This window comes from Pseudochaenichthys georgianus, chromosome 24 (assembly GCF_902827115.2).
Source record: "Pseudochaenichthys georgianus chromosome 24, fPseGeo1.2, whole genome shotgun sequence".
Lineage (NCBI taxonomy): Eukaryota > Metazoa > Chordata > Actinopteri > Perciformes > Channichthyidae > Pseudochaenichthys > Pseudochaenichthys georgianus.
Window position 1 is genome coordinate 34,113,710 of NC_047526.1, and position 16,596 is coordinate 34,130,305.

The following is a 16,596-nucleotide window of genomic DNA, read 5'->3' on the forward strand; positions in this document are numbered from 1 at the left end:
TTCTTCTTCTTCTTCTTCTTCTTCTTCTTCTTCTTCTTCTTCTCCTCTTCTTCTTCTTCTTCTTCTTCTTCTTCTCCTCTCGACTTTTATACAGCTCGTCGTTCTCTTCCCGCACCGGGGGAATGTCCACATCGGGAACTTTCTGCTATTTCCCAACATCAGTTTCCCCTCAGCAAACAGAAGCAGTTTCCACACGTTGTTACATCACTCTGGAAACACTTTATTTCGAAAGTTTGTACTATTTTTTAAATCCTTTTTCACAATGTTTCAAGTAGGCTTTTTAGTCGAGGGAACGAGCCGCTTCCTTCAGGGTAACTACGTCCTCCCATGTGTTTCAGACAAAAAGCTAAATAAACCTCTTTAAAATGTGTTACCTTTCAAAAATGAAGACTGCTTTACAATCTTGTTTATTTTAATTTTATTTTGTACAAGACTACAAAAACACAGAAAATTACTTTTTATTTGTTCGGGAAATATTTCTATACAAACATTCACAAATAAAACCAAAAGGTACTTTTTCGTCTGCAGTGATTTTGTACACTGAGAACTCAAACAGATTATAATAAATCTGTAGTAAAATGAACACAAAACTAATTTAAATATGGACGAATCTACGGAACAGAAATACATTTAATCGTACAATATTTAAATATTTTTTGTAATGAACAAATCATTCCTGTAGACGTGGATGCAATATCTACGAAGGCCTCGTAATGCAAACGAGACCGTCGTAAAACCTTCACTTTCCTTGATTAAAATGGTAAATCTACCACAAAATGATCTGTGATTATTAAAATATAATTATTAAAAAGCAGAATTGTAAGGGATTTTTCTTTCAAAATAAAAAATACGGCTTTAATTGTTCAAACTCTGAAATTCTGTTTTTTCCCTTGTTATACATATTGTTGAAGATTTCCTAAAATGTAAAGTATTTATAAATAAAGTTCTTCCTCTTTGGTCAGTTCTTGTTTTTCCTGTGATGTTTGTCAGTCCTGTTTTCAGTTGATAGTCAGCCCCTCACTAACCGGCATGTGGATATGAACTTCCTGTTTTCAGTTGATAGTCAGCCCCTCACTAACCGGCATGTGGATATGAACTTCCTGTTTTCAGTTGATAGTCAGCCCCTCACTAACCGGCATGTTGATATGAACTTCTTGTTTTCAGTTGATAGTCAGCCCCTCACTAACCGGCATGTGGATATGAACTTCTTGTTTTCAGTTGATAGTCAGCCCCTCACTAACCGGCATGTGGATATGAACTTCTTGTTTTCAGTTGATAGTCAGCCCCTCACTAACCGGCATGTGGATATGAACTTCTTGTTTTCAGTTGATAGTCAGCCCCTCACTAACCGGCATGTGGATATGAACTTCTTGTTTTCAGTTGATAGTCAGCCCCTCACTAACCGGCATGTGGATATGAACTTCTTGTTTTCAGTTGATAGTCAGCCCCGCACTAACCGGCATGTTGATATGAACTTCTTGTTTTCAGTTGATAGTCAGCCCCTCACTAACCGGCATGTTGATATGAACTTCTTGTTTTCAGTTGATAGTCAGCCCCTCACTAACCGGCATGTGGATATGAACTTCTTGTTTTCAGTTGATAGTCAGCCCCTCACTAACCGGCATGTGGATATGAACTTCTTGTTTTCAGTTGATAGTCAGCCCCTCACTAACCGGCATGTTGATATGAACTTCTTGTTTTCAGTTGATAGTCAGCCCCTCACTAACCGGCATGTTGATATGAACTTCTTGTTTTCAGTTGATAGTCAGCCCCTCACTAACCGGCATGTGGATATGAACTTCTTGTTTTCAGTTGATAGTCAGCCCCTCACTAACCGGCATGTGGATATGAACTTCTTGTTTTCAGTTGATAGTCAGCCCCTCACTAACCGGCATGTTGATATGAACTTCTTGTTTTCAGTTGATAGTCAGCCCCTCACTAACCGGCATGTGGATATGAACTTCTTGTTTTCAGTTGATAGTCAGCCCCTCACTAACCGGCATGTTGATATGAACTTCTTGTTTTCAGTTGATAGTCAGCCCCTCGCTCACAGGCATGTGGATATGAACTTCTTGTTTTCAGTTGATAGTCAGCCCCTCGCTCACAGGCATGTGGATATGAACTTCTTGTTTTCAGTTGATAGTCAGCCCCTCACTAACCGGCATGTGGATATGAACTTCTTGTTTTCAGTTGATAGTCAGCCCCTCACTAACCGGCATGTTGATATGAACTTCTTGTTTTCAGTTGATAGTCAGCCCCTCGCTCACAGGCATGTTGATGTGCGCGCTGAGCAGGGGCGCGCTGCTGCCCTCCTGCAGCACGAACACTTTGATGATGTCAGAGATGCCCTTGTCGCTGCTGCACTCCACGAAGGTTTCCACGGGGTAAACGACGCCGGGCACCAGCAGCGGGATCCTCATGTACGGCGTCCGCATGCGGTACAGACTCTCGTCGTACAGGAAGCTGACGGCCAGGTTGGCGACGGGTCGACACGCCGCCGTGTTCTGGACGTTCAGCGTGAGTTTGAAGGCCGGACCGAGGCCCTGCACCACGGCGTTCATCTTCAGAGGCTCGCTGAGGCGGCAGGACATCGGAGTCAGGCTGGACTCCAGAGCCTTGGGGTGAGACACGTTTATTCATGCATCCATTCAACACAAGCAATTCAAAGCGCTTTACAAAAATGAAAGACATCAAAGGTCACCTATTATGCAAAATCCACTTTTTAAGTATTTCTCCCTGAATACTAAGGCATTTACCTTGTTTTTGTTTACACTTAGTCTATTGGGTTTTTCAACAGCATCCACTTATTCTCTCAGAGTCTCAAAAGAAGGTAAACAAATCTTCACTTTATAGAACAATAGGTAGCAATGTAAATACTGCTGAACACCAAACACAATCCCACAGACACAGAAACAGACAAACTCAAAATGAACAATGAAAGAACAGAAACCAGTCCTCCACCTTGACGTATGCGCCGGCGGCGGCCAGGCGCAGGCGGCTCAGGTCCATCTGGAAGGCCCGGTGCATGGCGGCGCCGCTCTCTCGCTCCCGCAGCGTCTGGTCCACGTACAGCTTGGTCTTCTTGGGCACGTTGAGCCGGACGCTCTGAGCCAGCGGCGGCCCGGCCGCGGCCGCGCGGTCCTCGAAGGAAGCCGTCCTCTTCAGGATGTTCACGATCAGACCGCCGTCCTGAGAGGGACCGGAGGATGAAAGCCTCTTTAAAGGACACAGCACACACATTCACCCATAACATGCATCTGTTTGCAACTTATATCAATATCCAGTTACTTGTATCTCGACTATTCTCAAACTATTTCTATTATATTCTATTTGTATTCACTTGCACTATTTGATCTGTTGAGCCTGTGACCTTCACTGTAGCTCTGCTCACATGACAATAACAGCCTCGACCTTGAAACACAGTGACATGTGTCCTCTGCTTTGAACCCATCCTGACTAGGGGGGGGGGTGTCAGGTGCCTTGCTCAGGGGCAGCACGGCAGGGCAGGAGGAGAACTGGGACCTCTCAAGTACCTTGGTGGTCATGATGAGCGTCCCGTCCTCGCGCCCGTAGCGGCCGAAGCAGATGCTGGAGACCACCTCGGGGGTCTTGATGCTGCTCAGCAGGCTCTTGTCTCGGTACAGCTGGACCTCACAGTTAGCCAGACCCACCAGAACCGCCTGCAGACCCCGGGCCGGGAGCTCCATGGAGGCCATGGTGGTGATGGGAGCCGGGAGGAGGACGGTCCACAGCTTCTTCCCCTGGAGACACAGCAGACACTTCTCTCATCAGACTTATTGTTGCCCCCTGCTGGACGTTAGAGGTAAGGCACGTTCAAAGGTCCCCGTGTGTCAGGAGACTCTCAAAGTGATGTCTTTTCTACATCACTATGTGTCCCCGGTGTGTCCCCGGCGTGTCCCCGGCGTGTCCCCCGGTGTGTCCCCGGAGTGTCCCCGGCGTGTCCCCGGCGTGTCCCCCGGTGTGTCCCCGGAGTGTCCCCAGCGTGCCCCCGGTGTGTCCCCAGAGTGTCCCCGGTGTGTCCCCGGAGTGTCCCCGGCGTGTCCCCCGGAGTGTCCCCGGCGTGTCCCCGACTTGTTACTTTGACTACTCGAGTAAAGGATGTGTACTTCTACTTGAGTACAGGATGTGTGTACTTCTACTTGAGTAAAGGATGGGTGTACTTCTACTTGAGTAAAGGATGTGTACTTCTACTTGAGTACAGGATGTGTGTACTTCTACTTGAGTACAGGATGTGTACTTCTACTTGAGTACAGGATGTGTACTTCTACTTGAGTAAAGGATGGGTGTACTTCTACTTGAGTACAGGATGTGTACTTCTACTTGAGTACAGGATGTGTGTACTTCTACTTGAGTAAAGGATGGGTGTACTTCTACTTGAGTAAAGGATGTGTACTTCTACTTGAGTAAAGGATGTGTACTTCTACTTGAGTAAAGGATGTGTACTTCTACTTGAGTACAGGATGTGTACTTCTACTTGAGTACAGGATGTGTACTTCTACTTGAGTAAAGGATGTGTACTTCTACTTGAGTACAGGATGTGTACTTCTACTTGAGTAAAGGATGTGTACTTCTACTTGAGTACAGGATGTGTGTACTTCTACTTGAGTAAAGGATGTGTACTTCTACTTGAGTACAGGATGTGTACTTCTACTTGAGTAAAGGATGTGTACTTCTACTTGAGTACAGGATGTGTACTTCTACTTGAGTACAGGATGTGTACTTCTACTTGAGTACAGGATGTGTACTTCTACTTGAGTAAAAGATGTGTACTTCTACTTGAGTACAGGATGTGTACTTCTACTTGAGTAAAGGATGTGTACTTCTACTTGAGTAAAGGATGTGTGTACTTCTACTTGAGTAAAGGATGTGTGTACTTCTACTTGAGTAAAGGATGTGTACTTCTACTTGAGTAAAGGATGTGTACTTCTACTTGAGTAAAGGATGTGTACTTCTACTTGAGTAAAGGATGTGTACTTCTACTTGAGTAAAGGATGTGTACTTCGACTTGAGTAAAGGATGTGTGTACTTCTACTTGAGTAAAGGATGTGTACTTCTACTTGAGTAAAGGATGTGTACTTCTACTTGAGTAAAGGATGTGTACTTCTACTTGAGTAAAGGATGTGTACTTCTACTTGAGTACAGGATGTGTACTTCTACTTGAGTACAGGATGTGTACTTCTACTTGAGTACAGGATGTGTACTTCTACTTGAGTAAAGGATGTGTACTTCTACTTGAGTAAAGGATGTGTACTTCTACTTGAGTAAAGGATGTGTACTTCTACTTGAGTACAGGATGTGTACTTCTACTTGAGTACAGGATGTGTACTTCTACTTGAGTAAAGGATGTGTACTTCTACTTGAGTAAAGGATGTGTACTTCTACTTGAGTAAAGGATGTGTGTACTTCTACTTGAGTAAAGGATGTGTACTTCTACTTGAGTAAAGGATGTGTGTACTTCTACTTGAGTAAAGGATGTGTACTTCTACTTGAGTAAAGGATGTGTGTACTTCTACTTGAGTAAAGGATGTGTACTTCTACTTGAGTAAAGGATGTGTACTTCTACTTGAGTAAAGGATGTGTGTACTTCTACTTGAGTAAAGGATGTGTACTTCTACTTGAGTAAAGGATGTGTACTTCTACTTGAGTAAAGGATGTGTACTTCTACTTGAGTAAAGGATGTGTACTTCTACTTGAGTACAGGATGTGTACTTCTACTTGAGTACAGGATGTGTACTTCTACTTGAGTACAGGATGTGTACTTCTACTTGAGTACAGGATGTGTACTTCTACTTGAGTACAGGATGTGTACTTCTACTTGAGTACAGGATGTGTACTTCTACTTGAGTACAGGATGTGTACTTCGACTTGAGTACAGGATGTGTGTACTGCTAATAACCCCACTGCTACCTTCTGGGTGAACCCCTGCAGGCTCTCGTCGGCGCAGCCCACCACCACGTTCTTCCCGACCCGCACCAGACCCACCGGGTGGCTCGACAGCTCGATGCAGTACTTCGGTTTCTCCGACTCCCTGCAGGGCGGCGACAAAAACACCAGCGTCACGTTTTAAATCAATCCACGCCTCAACGCCTGCTGGCCAGGAGGAGGATATGTTGTTGTTTTGTTTCAACCATTTCACTCTGCAGCACTTTGAGTTGTGTTTACTCAAATGAAAAGTGCACTTATAAATAAAACTGACTATTAGATTATTATTATTATATGAGGACATATCCCCCCCTTTATATACAGGGGAGGAAATACGTATTTGATCCCTTGCAGATTTTGTAAGTTTGCCCACTTACGAAGAAGTGAACAGTCTGTATTTTTAATGGTAGATGTATTTTAACAGTGAGAGAAAGAATATCAAAAAGAAAATCCAGAAATTGACATTATATAAACGATAGAAATGTATTTGCATTTAACTGGGAAATAAGTATTTGATCCCCTTTCAACAAACAAGAACTTCTGGATCTTCTTTTTGATATTCTTATCTCACTGTTAAAATAAACCATTCAAATATAGACTGGTTCGGGTTAGGGCAAACTTAGAAAATCTGCAGGGGATCGAATACTTATTTCCTCGCCTGTATCTCTGCATGCAATCAGCTTTAACGGCCCGTCCACACGGCAGCGTCGCGTGCTTCAACGGAGACGCTTCCCATTCACTTTGAATGGGGTGCCGTCACGCTCTGCCGAACTGCATTGTGGGTCCGTCGCTCGCTTCGAAAGTTGAGAAAAGTTCAACTTTTCAAGCGTCGACGGAAGCGCCAGCCAATCAAATCATATGCCAGTGCAAGCGGTAGCCAATCCAACCGCGTGCTTGTGTGTCCAGGGCGGGAGATGAATGTGATTGGTTGTTGGTCGCACGCCAGACACGCCCTCTGGCAAGCTTCAACGCACACGCCGTGTGGATGCGCCGTGTGGACGCGCCGTGTGGACGCGCCGTGTGGACGCGCCGTGTGGACGCGCCGTGTGGACGGGCCTTGCGAACCCGCCTTGCGGACGTGCCGTGATATAACTCTTAATATGTTGTTATTATTGAGTGGGTTTCCTGACCTGCGCAGGATGTAGATGTTTCCGTTGCGACACGCCACCGTGATGCGAAACTCAACGTCAAACTGCCCGGTAACATCCATCATGGTGGGGGGGGCGGGCAGCGACATCTGCAACACACGATAATCACTGTTAGGAGAGAGGGTACAAGTACACACTTTACTCAAGTAGAAGTACACACTTTACTCAAGTACAAGTACACACTTTACTCAGGTAGAAGTACAAGTACATCCTTTACTCAAGTAGAAGTACAGATACTCGTGTTTAAAAATACTCTGGTGAAAGTAGAAGTACTGACTAAACTTCTTTACTCAAGTGAAAGTAAAGAGGCTTTGAAGTGTCCTTCAGTAGAAAGTACCCATAACTAGCAGCTGCTTTAAAGAGTACCTGACCTCCCTTTATATCAATAGAACAATAATGTCATTGTTAGCTAATGAATGTTTCCATGGTGACCAACGGCAACATGACAACGTTTCCATTGGTCCCTCTTCTTTAGAGAAGACCAGGAAGTGATGGATACACGGATCGTGATCCAACCAATAGGCACGCAGTGACTCTACAGAATAATGACCACGCCCCAACACACATTCAGACTAAAGGAACCAGCTGTCTGGGAAATGAGAGAAGTAGAAAGTACAGGTATTTGAGTTCAACATGTAAGAAGTAGAAAGTACAGGTATTTGAGTTCAACATGTAAGAAGTAGAAAGTACAGGTATTTGAGTTCAACATGTGAGAAGTAGAAAGTACAGGTATTTGAGTTCAACATGTGAGAAGTAGAAAGTACAGGTATTTGTGTTCAACATGTGAGAAGTAGAAAGTACAGGTATTTGAGTTCAACATGTAAGAAGTAGAAAGTACAGGTATTTGAGTTCAACATGTAAGAAGTAGAAAGTACAGGTATTTGAGTTCAACATGTAAGAAGTAGAAAGTACAGGTATTTGAGTTCAACATGTAAGAAGTAGAAAGTACAGGTATTTGAGTTCAACATGTAAGAAGTAGAAAGTACAGGTATTTGAGTTCAACATGAGAGAAGTAGAAAGTACAGGTATTTGGGTTCAACATGTAAGAAGTAGAAAGTACAGGTATTTGAGTTCAACATGTAAGAAGTAGAAAGTACAGGTATTTGGGTTCAACATGTGAGAAGTAGAAAGTACAGGTATTTGAGTTCAACATGTAAGAAGTAGAAAGTACAGGTATTTGAGTTCAACATGTAAGAAGTAGAAAGTACAGGTATTTGAGTTCAACATGAGAGAAGTAGAAAGTACAGGTATTTGAGTTCAACATGTGAGAAGTAGAAAGTACAGGTATTTGAGTTCAACATGTAAGAAGTAGAAAGTACAGGTATTTGTGTTCAACATGTAAGAAGTAGAAAGTACAGGTATTTGAGTTCAACATGTGAGAAGTAGAAAGTACAGGTATTTGAGTTCAACATGTAAGAAGTAGAAAGTACAGGTATTTGTGTTCAACATGTAAGAAGTAGAAAGTACAGGTATTTGGGTTCAACATGTAAGAAGTAGAAAGTACAGGTATTTGAGTTCAACATGAGAGAAGTAGAAAGTACAGGTATTTGAGTTCAACATGTGAGAAGTAGAAAGTACAGGTATTTGAGTTCAACATGTAAGAAGTAGAAAGTACAGGTATTTGGGTTCAACATGTAAGAAGTAGAACGTACAGGTATTTGAGTTCAACATGAGAGAAGTAGAAAGTACAGGTATTTGGGTTCAACATGAGAGAAGTAGAAAGTACAGGTATTTGAGTTCAACATGTAAGAAGTAGAAAGTACAGGTATTTGAGTTCAACATGTAAGAAGTAGAAAGTACAGGTATTTGGGTTCAACATGTAAGAAGTAGAAAGTACAGGTATTTGGGTTCAACATGTAAGAAGTAGAAAGTACAGGTATTTGAGTTCAACATGTAAGAAGTAGAAAGTACAGGTATTTGTGTTCAACATGTAAGAAGTAGAAAGTACAGGTATTTGTGTTCAACATGTAAGAAGAAGAAAGTACAGGTATTTGTGTTTAACATGTAAGAAGTAGAAAGTACAGGTATTTGAGTTCAACATGAGAGAAGTAGAAAGTACAGGTATTTGAGTTCAACATGTAAGAAGTAGAAAGTACAGGTATTTGAGTTCAACATGTAAGAAGTAGAAAGTACAGGTATTTGGGTTCAACATGTAAGAAGTAGAAAGTACAGGTATTTGGGTTCAACATGAGAGAAGTAGAAAGTACAGGTATTCGTGTTCAACATGTAAGAAGTAGAAAGTACAGGTATTTGGGTTCAACATGTGAGAAGTAGAAAGTACAGGTATTAGTGTTCATCATGTAAGAAGTAGAAAGTACAGGTATTAGTGTTCATCATGTAAGAAGTAGAAAGTACAGGTATTTGAGTTCAACATGTAAGAAGTAGAACGTACAGGTATTTGAGTTCAACATGAGAGAAGTAGAAAGTACAGGTATTTGGGTTCAACATGTGAGAAGTAGAAAGTACAGGTATTCGTGTTCAACATGTAAGAAGTAGAAAGTACAGGTATTTGAGTTCAACATGTAAGAAGTAGAAAGTACAGGTATTTGGGTTCAACATGTAAGAAGTAGAAAGTACAGGTATTTGAGTTCAACATGTAAGAAGTAGAAAGTACAGGTATTTGAGTTCAACATGAGAGAAGTAGAAAGTACAGGTATTTGAGTTCAACATGTAAGAAGTAGAAAGTACAGGTATTTGAGTTCAACATGTAAGAAGTAGAAAGTACAGGTATTTGGGTTCAACATGTAAGAAGTAGAAAGTACAGGTATTTGAGTTCAACATGTAAGAAGTAGAAAGTACAGGTATTTGAGTTCAACATGTAAGAAGTAGAAAGTACAGGTATTTGAGTTCATCACCGCGTCTACGTCAACCACCTCCTCCCCCTGGACGCGCACCAACACCCCCGTCACCATGCCTACCACAATCATCCGGACCAAAACGTCCTCCCCCCCTTCAAGACTGCAGTCTCCGAAGCCTGATAAGGATGTGTGTGGACAAAACGCAAACACTGACTGATATGTGCTGGGTCCAGGCTCAAGGGCGTATGGCACTCTCAACTCTCTCCAGGACATGCCCGGGCCCTGCCTGCCTGTAGCTTTGCCGATATCTGTGTTGATAGGTAATAGATTAAGAGCGGTGAATCATCTTCGAAACAGGAAGCGCTCAAACGTTTGTGTGAGTATCTAATGTAGCAGTGATTCCATGTCAGCCACAGCTTGTTACACAACACCTGACTGATAGTGTGTTTAACGAACTTAAACTAGCTTTATTAAATGTCAGGTCTCTGGCAGGAAAAACATTTTTAATCAATGATTTTATCACTGAGCACAATCTGGATTTTATGTTTTAACAGAAACTTGGATTGAACAAAATAACAGTGCAGCTGTTCTCATCGAATCAACCCCTCCCAACGTTAGTTTATGAGTCAGGTAAGAATGCATAGGAAAGGGGGTGGAGCTGCTATTCTGTGCAATGATTCCCTTCAATGCAGGAAGACATCTTATGGGAACTTTGCTTCTTTTGAATATGTGGCCCTTCAGCAACATTGCCAAAATCCGTCCCTATCTCACCCGCCCCGCAGCTGAGCGACTCATTCACGCCTTCATCTCCTCCCGCCTCGACTACTGTAACTCCCTCCTACACGGCATCAGCTCCACCTCCCTCAGTAGACTCCAGCGTGTTCAGAACGCAGCCGCCAGACTTCTCACCCACACTAAATCATGGCACCATATCACCCCGGTCCTCAAAGAACTACACTGGCTTCCCGTTACTCACCGCATCAACTACAAACTCCTGGGCCTTACCTATAAAGCCCTCCACCATCTGGCCCCCCCGTACCTCACTGACCTTCTCATCCCATCCTCCCCGGACCCTCAGATCCACCTCGGCCGGCCTGCTTTCCACCCCCATTGGCAATCTCCGGAGCTTTGGAGACAGAGCCTTCTCTGTGGCCGCCCCAAAGCTCTGGAACTCCCTCCCCCAAGACCTCCGTGAGTCCGAGTCCCTCACTCTGTTCCAGTCCCGCCTCAAAACCCATCTTTTCACCTCTCTCTATCCGTAAGACACCCCCCCACTCATTTTCGACCTCCTCCTGACTGCCACTGTGTTTTGTTTTGTTGTTTTTGTTGTTTTTCTTAGTCTGCTGTCTACCTGCCCCAGTCTATCTACCCCCCCCCCCCCCTCATATTGTAAAGCGTCTTTGGGTACTATAAAAGCGCTATATAAATCCAATATATTATTATTATTATTATTCAGCTGAAATGCTCCTCTCAAGCTCTGTTCCTAAATATCTACAGACCACCCAAATACTGTGCAAGCTTTGTGATGACTTCACTGAACTGCTGTCTATAGTGTGTATTGACTTTGACCGTCTAGTCATTGTTGGTGATTTTAACATCCATGTTGACAACCCCCAGGACAGAGGGGCTAAAGAACTGTTCTGTGTTCTGATAGCTATGGACTGACTCGGCATGTGACGGAGCCCACGCACAATAAGGGGCACACTCTGGACTTCATGATCTCAAAGCGTCTGAATATCTCTGAGGTTGTGGTGACTGATGTTGCGCTGTCTGACCATTCCTGTGTTTTCTTTGAGAGCTCTATTTCTGTTCACACAAGTGTTCAAAAAGAGGTAACCACAAAGCGATGTTTAACTGAAAACACTAGGGAAATGTTTACTCAGGATGTTTCTTCCACACTTGCCCCTGCTAACACCTCAGTAAATGAGCTGGTAGATCATTTTAATTCAAAAATTAAAAATGTTATAGATGCCATTGCTCCAATTAAGGTAAAGGAAGAGACTGGGAAGAAAATATCTCCATGGAGAAAGGCCATGACCGTTAAAACAGAAAAAAGAGAATGTCGAAAAGCTGAACGCAGGTGGCGAAAAACAAATCTCCAGGTTCACTTTGAAATCTATAAAGAGAGACTTGGCCTTTATAATTTGGAATTGAAAAACGCACGACAGTCTTTCTTCTCTGACATCATTACCAAAAACAAAAACAACGCACGTGCCTTGTTTGCTACCGTCGACAGACTGACTAACCCCCCAGTGTCAGGAGCCTCTGAATTTCTATCCACCAGGGCGTGCAATGACTTTGCCTTTTTCACTGACAACATTCAGAACATCAGACGAGCAGTCAGTGCCTCTGCATCAGGAACAGCACATGTGTTGTCTCTGTGTCCACCTAACATCAATTCAGACACCATGACACAGTTCCATCAGATTAATGATAAAAACCTAGAGGACATTATACAACTTCTGAAGTCCTCCTCCTGCTGCCTTGATATCATTCCAACAGGATTTTTCAAAGATGTTTTGCCTTGCATGGCCTCAGATCTACTTCATATAGTAAACACATCTCTTCACTCAGGTGTTTTTCCACAGGCCCTGAAAACTGCAGTCATCACAAAAAGCAGTAATTTCTTGCATTTAAATAGCTGTTTCGATGTGTTCCAGTCAGGCTTTCGTCCAAACCACAGCACTGAGACTGCTCCTGTAAAGGTCTTTAATGACATCCACTTAAACACAGACAGTGGTAGAACTTCAGTGTTAGTATTATTAGATCTCAGAGCTGCGTTTGACACTGTTGACCACAGCATATTACTGGACCGACTGGAAAACTGGGTGGGACTTTCGGAAACAGTTCTAAATTGGTTTGAATCCTACTTAAAGGACAGAAACAACTTTGTTTCTATAGGTAAATACACATCTGAGTTGACAAATATGACATGTGGGGTTCCTCAAGGCTCCATCTTGGGGCCTCTTCTCTTTAACATCTACATGCTACCACTGGCTCAGATAATGAAGAACAACAAAATAAGTTACCATAGCTATGCAGATGACACACAAATGTACGTAACCATTTCACCAGGAGACTATGCTCCAATTCAAACACTGAGTAAGTGCATTGAACAAATCAATGACTGGATGTGTCAGAACTTTCTCCAATTAAACAAAGATAAAACTGAGGTAATGGTTTTTGGAGCTAAGGCAGAATGTATAAAAGTTAGCGCTGAGCTTCAGTCTGCAATGTTCAAACAACAGAGAGACAGAGATCTAGGTGTAGTCATGGACTCAGACCTGAGCTTCAACAGTCACATTAAAACAGTTACTAAATCAGCCTACTATCACCTAAAGAACATATCTAGGATTAAAAGACTAATGTCACAGCAGGATTTGGAGACACGTGTCCCTTTATCTTCAGTAGACTGGACTACTGCAAAGGTGTCTTCACAGGTCTCACTAAAACATCTATGAGGAAGCTGCAGCTGATTCAGAACGCCGCTGCTCGAGTCCTCACTGACACTAAGAGAGTGGATCACATCACTCCTGCTCTGAAGTCTTCACACTGGCTTCCTGTGTGTCAAAGAATAGGTTTATAAATACTGCTGCTGGTTTATAAAGCACTGAATGGTTTAGGCCCAAAATACATGTCTGACCTCCTGCTAAATGATGAACCATCCAGATCTCTCAGGTCTTCAGGGACTGGTCAGCTTCCTGTCCCCAGAGGCAGATCTCTCAGGTCTTCAGGGACTGGTCAGCTTCCTGTCCCCAGAGACAGATCTCTCAGGTCTTCAGGGACTGGTCAGCTTTCTGTCCCCAGAGACAGATCTCTCAGGTCTTCAGGGACTGGTCAGCTTTCTGTCCCCAGAGACAGATCTCTCAGGTCTTCAGGGACTGGTCAGCTTTCTGTCCCCAGAGACAGATCTCTCAGGTCTTCAGGGACTGGTCAGCTTTCTGTCCCCAGAGACAGATCTCTCAGGTCTTCAGGGACGGGTCAGCTTTCTGTCCCCAGAGACAGATCTCTCAGGTCTTCAGGGACGGGTCAGCTTTCTGTCCCCAGAGACAGATCTCTCAGGTCTTCAGGGACTGGTCAGCTTTCTGTCCCCAGAGACAGATCTCTCAGGTCTTCAGGGACTGGTCAGCTTTCTGTCCCCAGAGACAGATCTCTCAGGTCTTCAGGGACTGGTCAGCTTCCTGTCCCCAGAGACAGATCTCTCAGGTCTTCAGGGACTGGTCAGCTTTCTGTCCCCAGAGTCAGATCTCTCAGGTCTTCAGGGACTGGTCAGCTTCCTGTCCCCAGAGACAGATCTCTCAGGTCTTCAGGGACGGGTCAGCTTTCTGTCCCCAGAGACAGATCTCTCAGGTCTTCAGGGACTGGTCAGCTTCCTGTCCCCAGAGACAGATCTCTCAGGTCTTCAGGGACTGGTCAGCTTCCTGTCCCCAGAGACAGATCTCTCAGGTCTTCAGGGACTGGTCAGCTTTCCTGTCCCCAGAGACAGATCTCTCAGGTCTTCAGGGACTGGTCAGCTTTCTGTCCCCAGAGACAGATCTCTCAGGTCTTCAGGGACGGGTCAGCTTTCTGTCCCCAGAGACAGATCTCTCAGGTCTTCAGGGACTGGTCAGCTTCCTGTCCCCAGAGACAGATCTCTCAGGTCTTCAGGGACTGGTCAGCTTCCTGTCCCCAGAGACAGACCTCTCAGGTCTTCAGGGACTGGTCAGCTTCCTGTCCCCAGAGACAGATCTCTCAGGTCTTCAGGGACTGGTCAGCTTCCTGTCCCCAGAGACAGATCTCTCAGGTCTTCAGGGACTGGTCAGCTTCCTGTCCCCAGAGACAGATCTCTCAGGTCTTCAGGGACTGGTCAGCTTTCTGTCCCCAGAGACAGATCTCTCAGGTCTTCAGGGACTGGTCAGCTTCCTGTCCCCAGAGTCAGATCTCTCAGGTCTTCAGGGACTGGTCAGCTTCCTGTCCCCAGAGACAGATCTCTCAGGTCTTCAGGGACTGGTCAGCTTCCTGTCCCCAGAGACAGATCTCTCAGGTCTTCAGGGACTGGTCAGCTTCCTGTCCCCAGAGTCAGATCTCTCAGGTCTTCAGGGACTGGTCAGCTTCCTGTCCCCAGAGACAGAACTAAACCTGGAGAAGCAGCGTTCAGTTATTATGCTCCAAGCATCTGGAACAAACTCCCAGAAACCTGCAGGTCCGCTGCAGCTCTGACTACTTTCAGATCCAGCAAGAAGACTTTTCTTTTTGTCGCTGCTTTTAATTGAAACTGAGCCGTTGTGTTCATCAGTAAAATGGAACTTCTGTGTGAACTATTCACATCTTAAACTGCACTGTAACTTTTTATTCATGTATTTTTTCTTTTGATGTTTCTTTTATTATCTTTTACTGTTTTTAAATGCCTTTGTCTGAATGTCTTTCATTTTTGTAAAGCACCTTGAATTGCCCTGTGTTGAAAGGTGCTATATAAATAAACTTGGCTGCCTCAGGACTCGCTGATGCACCTGTTCCCCATGGCGGTGCTTCTCAATACTCCAACACAGGCTACTCCGTTACCAATGAAGGTACGTTTTCAAACCTTTAGACTGGTTTAGAGGCATTGCATCACATGACGTCTCTGGTTCCACCGGTGGACGTGTTGATGGACCTTTCCCTCTGGCGGGGCTACTCGTCATACCAATGCAAACCCAATGACAAACATACAGGACTTCTCTGGACTTCTCTGCTTCTTGCCTAACCTCTCTCTGGTCTCAGGTCGGTCTGGTAGCCCAGGATCCATTCCCATGGCCTTGCTCCTGAAGTGATCTCCTTTGGTTTAGGACACATTGACTCAGCTAACAAAGACGGTTCCCAACGACTGAGTTTTGAAGCTTAACAATCTCCCTGATATTTCGGCTAAATCTGTCTCTCGTTGCAGGTAGTACCAGCGCTCTGGCAGGTGGACCTGATGATGGACCTGTCCCCCCTGGACCAGCTACCGGGACACCCCCACGGTACGTCTCTCGACCTCTAGACCGGTTCATTTGAATGGGCTTACTGTGGAGAGGATGATGAAGGCCTCGGGGTCGAGCACGAAGACGTCGCAGCTCTCCGTGCCGATCACCAAACAGCTGACGCCATCTTCGTCGGCCGTGCTCTTCTTCAGCGTCCCGATGCAGGTGATGACGGTCTGAAAAACAGACGGGGTTCGACCAATCAGAGCGAGGGAGAGGAGGGTACTGCCTTACAAACAACATCACGGTATTTATCACAAGGTGTTAACAAAACCTATTTTAAAGGTCCTCTCTCATCCTCCTCTTCATCACTATGTCCCAGCTCTCAGATATATCCAGAGCCTGTCTCTGATTGGCTGAAACACCAAACAGATCATTGCAGCATTACCCACAATCCCCTCTGTTTCAGCCCTGTTTCCAAAGTGCTGATTCTCTGTCTGTTACTGCAGATGAAAACAAGGAGCCCCTCCCCACGCCCCTCTGAGAGACATTTGGAGACAAAGACCTCAATGGAGCTCTAGAGGAGGTTCAGGTGATAAGGGGGGGGGGGGGGACATGTTGATGTAGAAGAGACATGAAGAAGAGGGGACACATGTTGATGTAGAAGAGACATGAAGAAGAGGGGACACATGTTGATGTAGAAGAGACATGAAGAAGAGGGGACACATGTTGATGTAGAAGACACATGAAGAAGAGGAGACACATGTTGATGTAGAAGAGATATGAAGA

General features: G+C 44.5%; 1 protein-coding gene across 1 annotated transcript; it reads right to left on the reverse strand.

The window, feature by feature from the left end:
• Nucleotides 1–112: 112 nt before the first annotated feature.
• Nucleotides 113–16,110, reverse strand: bbs1 (Bardet-Biedl syndrome 1). Its single transcript, XM_034075661.2, has 7 exons — nucleotides 16,102–16,110; nucleotides 15,912–16,043; nucleotides 7,074–7,180; nucleotides 5,929–6,049; nucleotides 3,534–3,761; nucleotides 2,962–3,189; nucleotides 113–2,615 (listed from the first exon to the last, which is right to left on the reverse strand). The coding sequence occupies exons 1-7, from the start codon at nucleotides 16,108–16,110 to the stop codon at nucleotides 2,241–2,243; spliced, it is 1,200 nt and encodes a 399-aa protein (XP_033931552.1). The 3' UTR covers nucleotides 113–2,240.
• Between the last annotated feature and the right edge of the window lie 486 nt (nucleotides 16,111–16,596).

Coding starts and splice junctions, on each gene's coding strand:
- bbs1 (XM_034075661.2), bottom strand. Junction 7,181..15,911: donor CCTTCATCATCCTCTCCACA/GTAAGCCCATTC, acceptor CGTGTGTTGCAG/ATGTCGCTGCCCGCCCCCCC. Junction 6,050..7,073: donor AACATCTACATCCTGCGCAG/GTCAGGAAACCC, acceptor GCCGCCCTGCAG/GGAGTCGGAGAAACCGAAGT.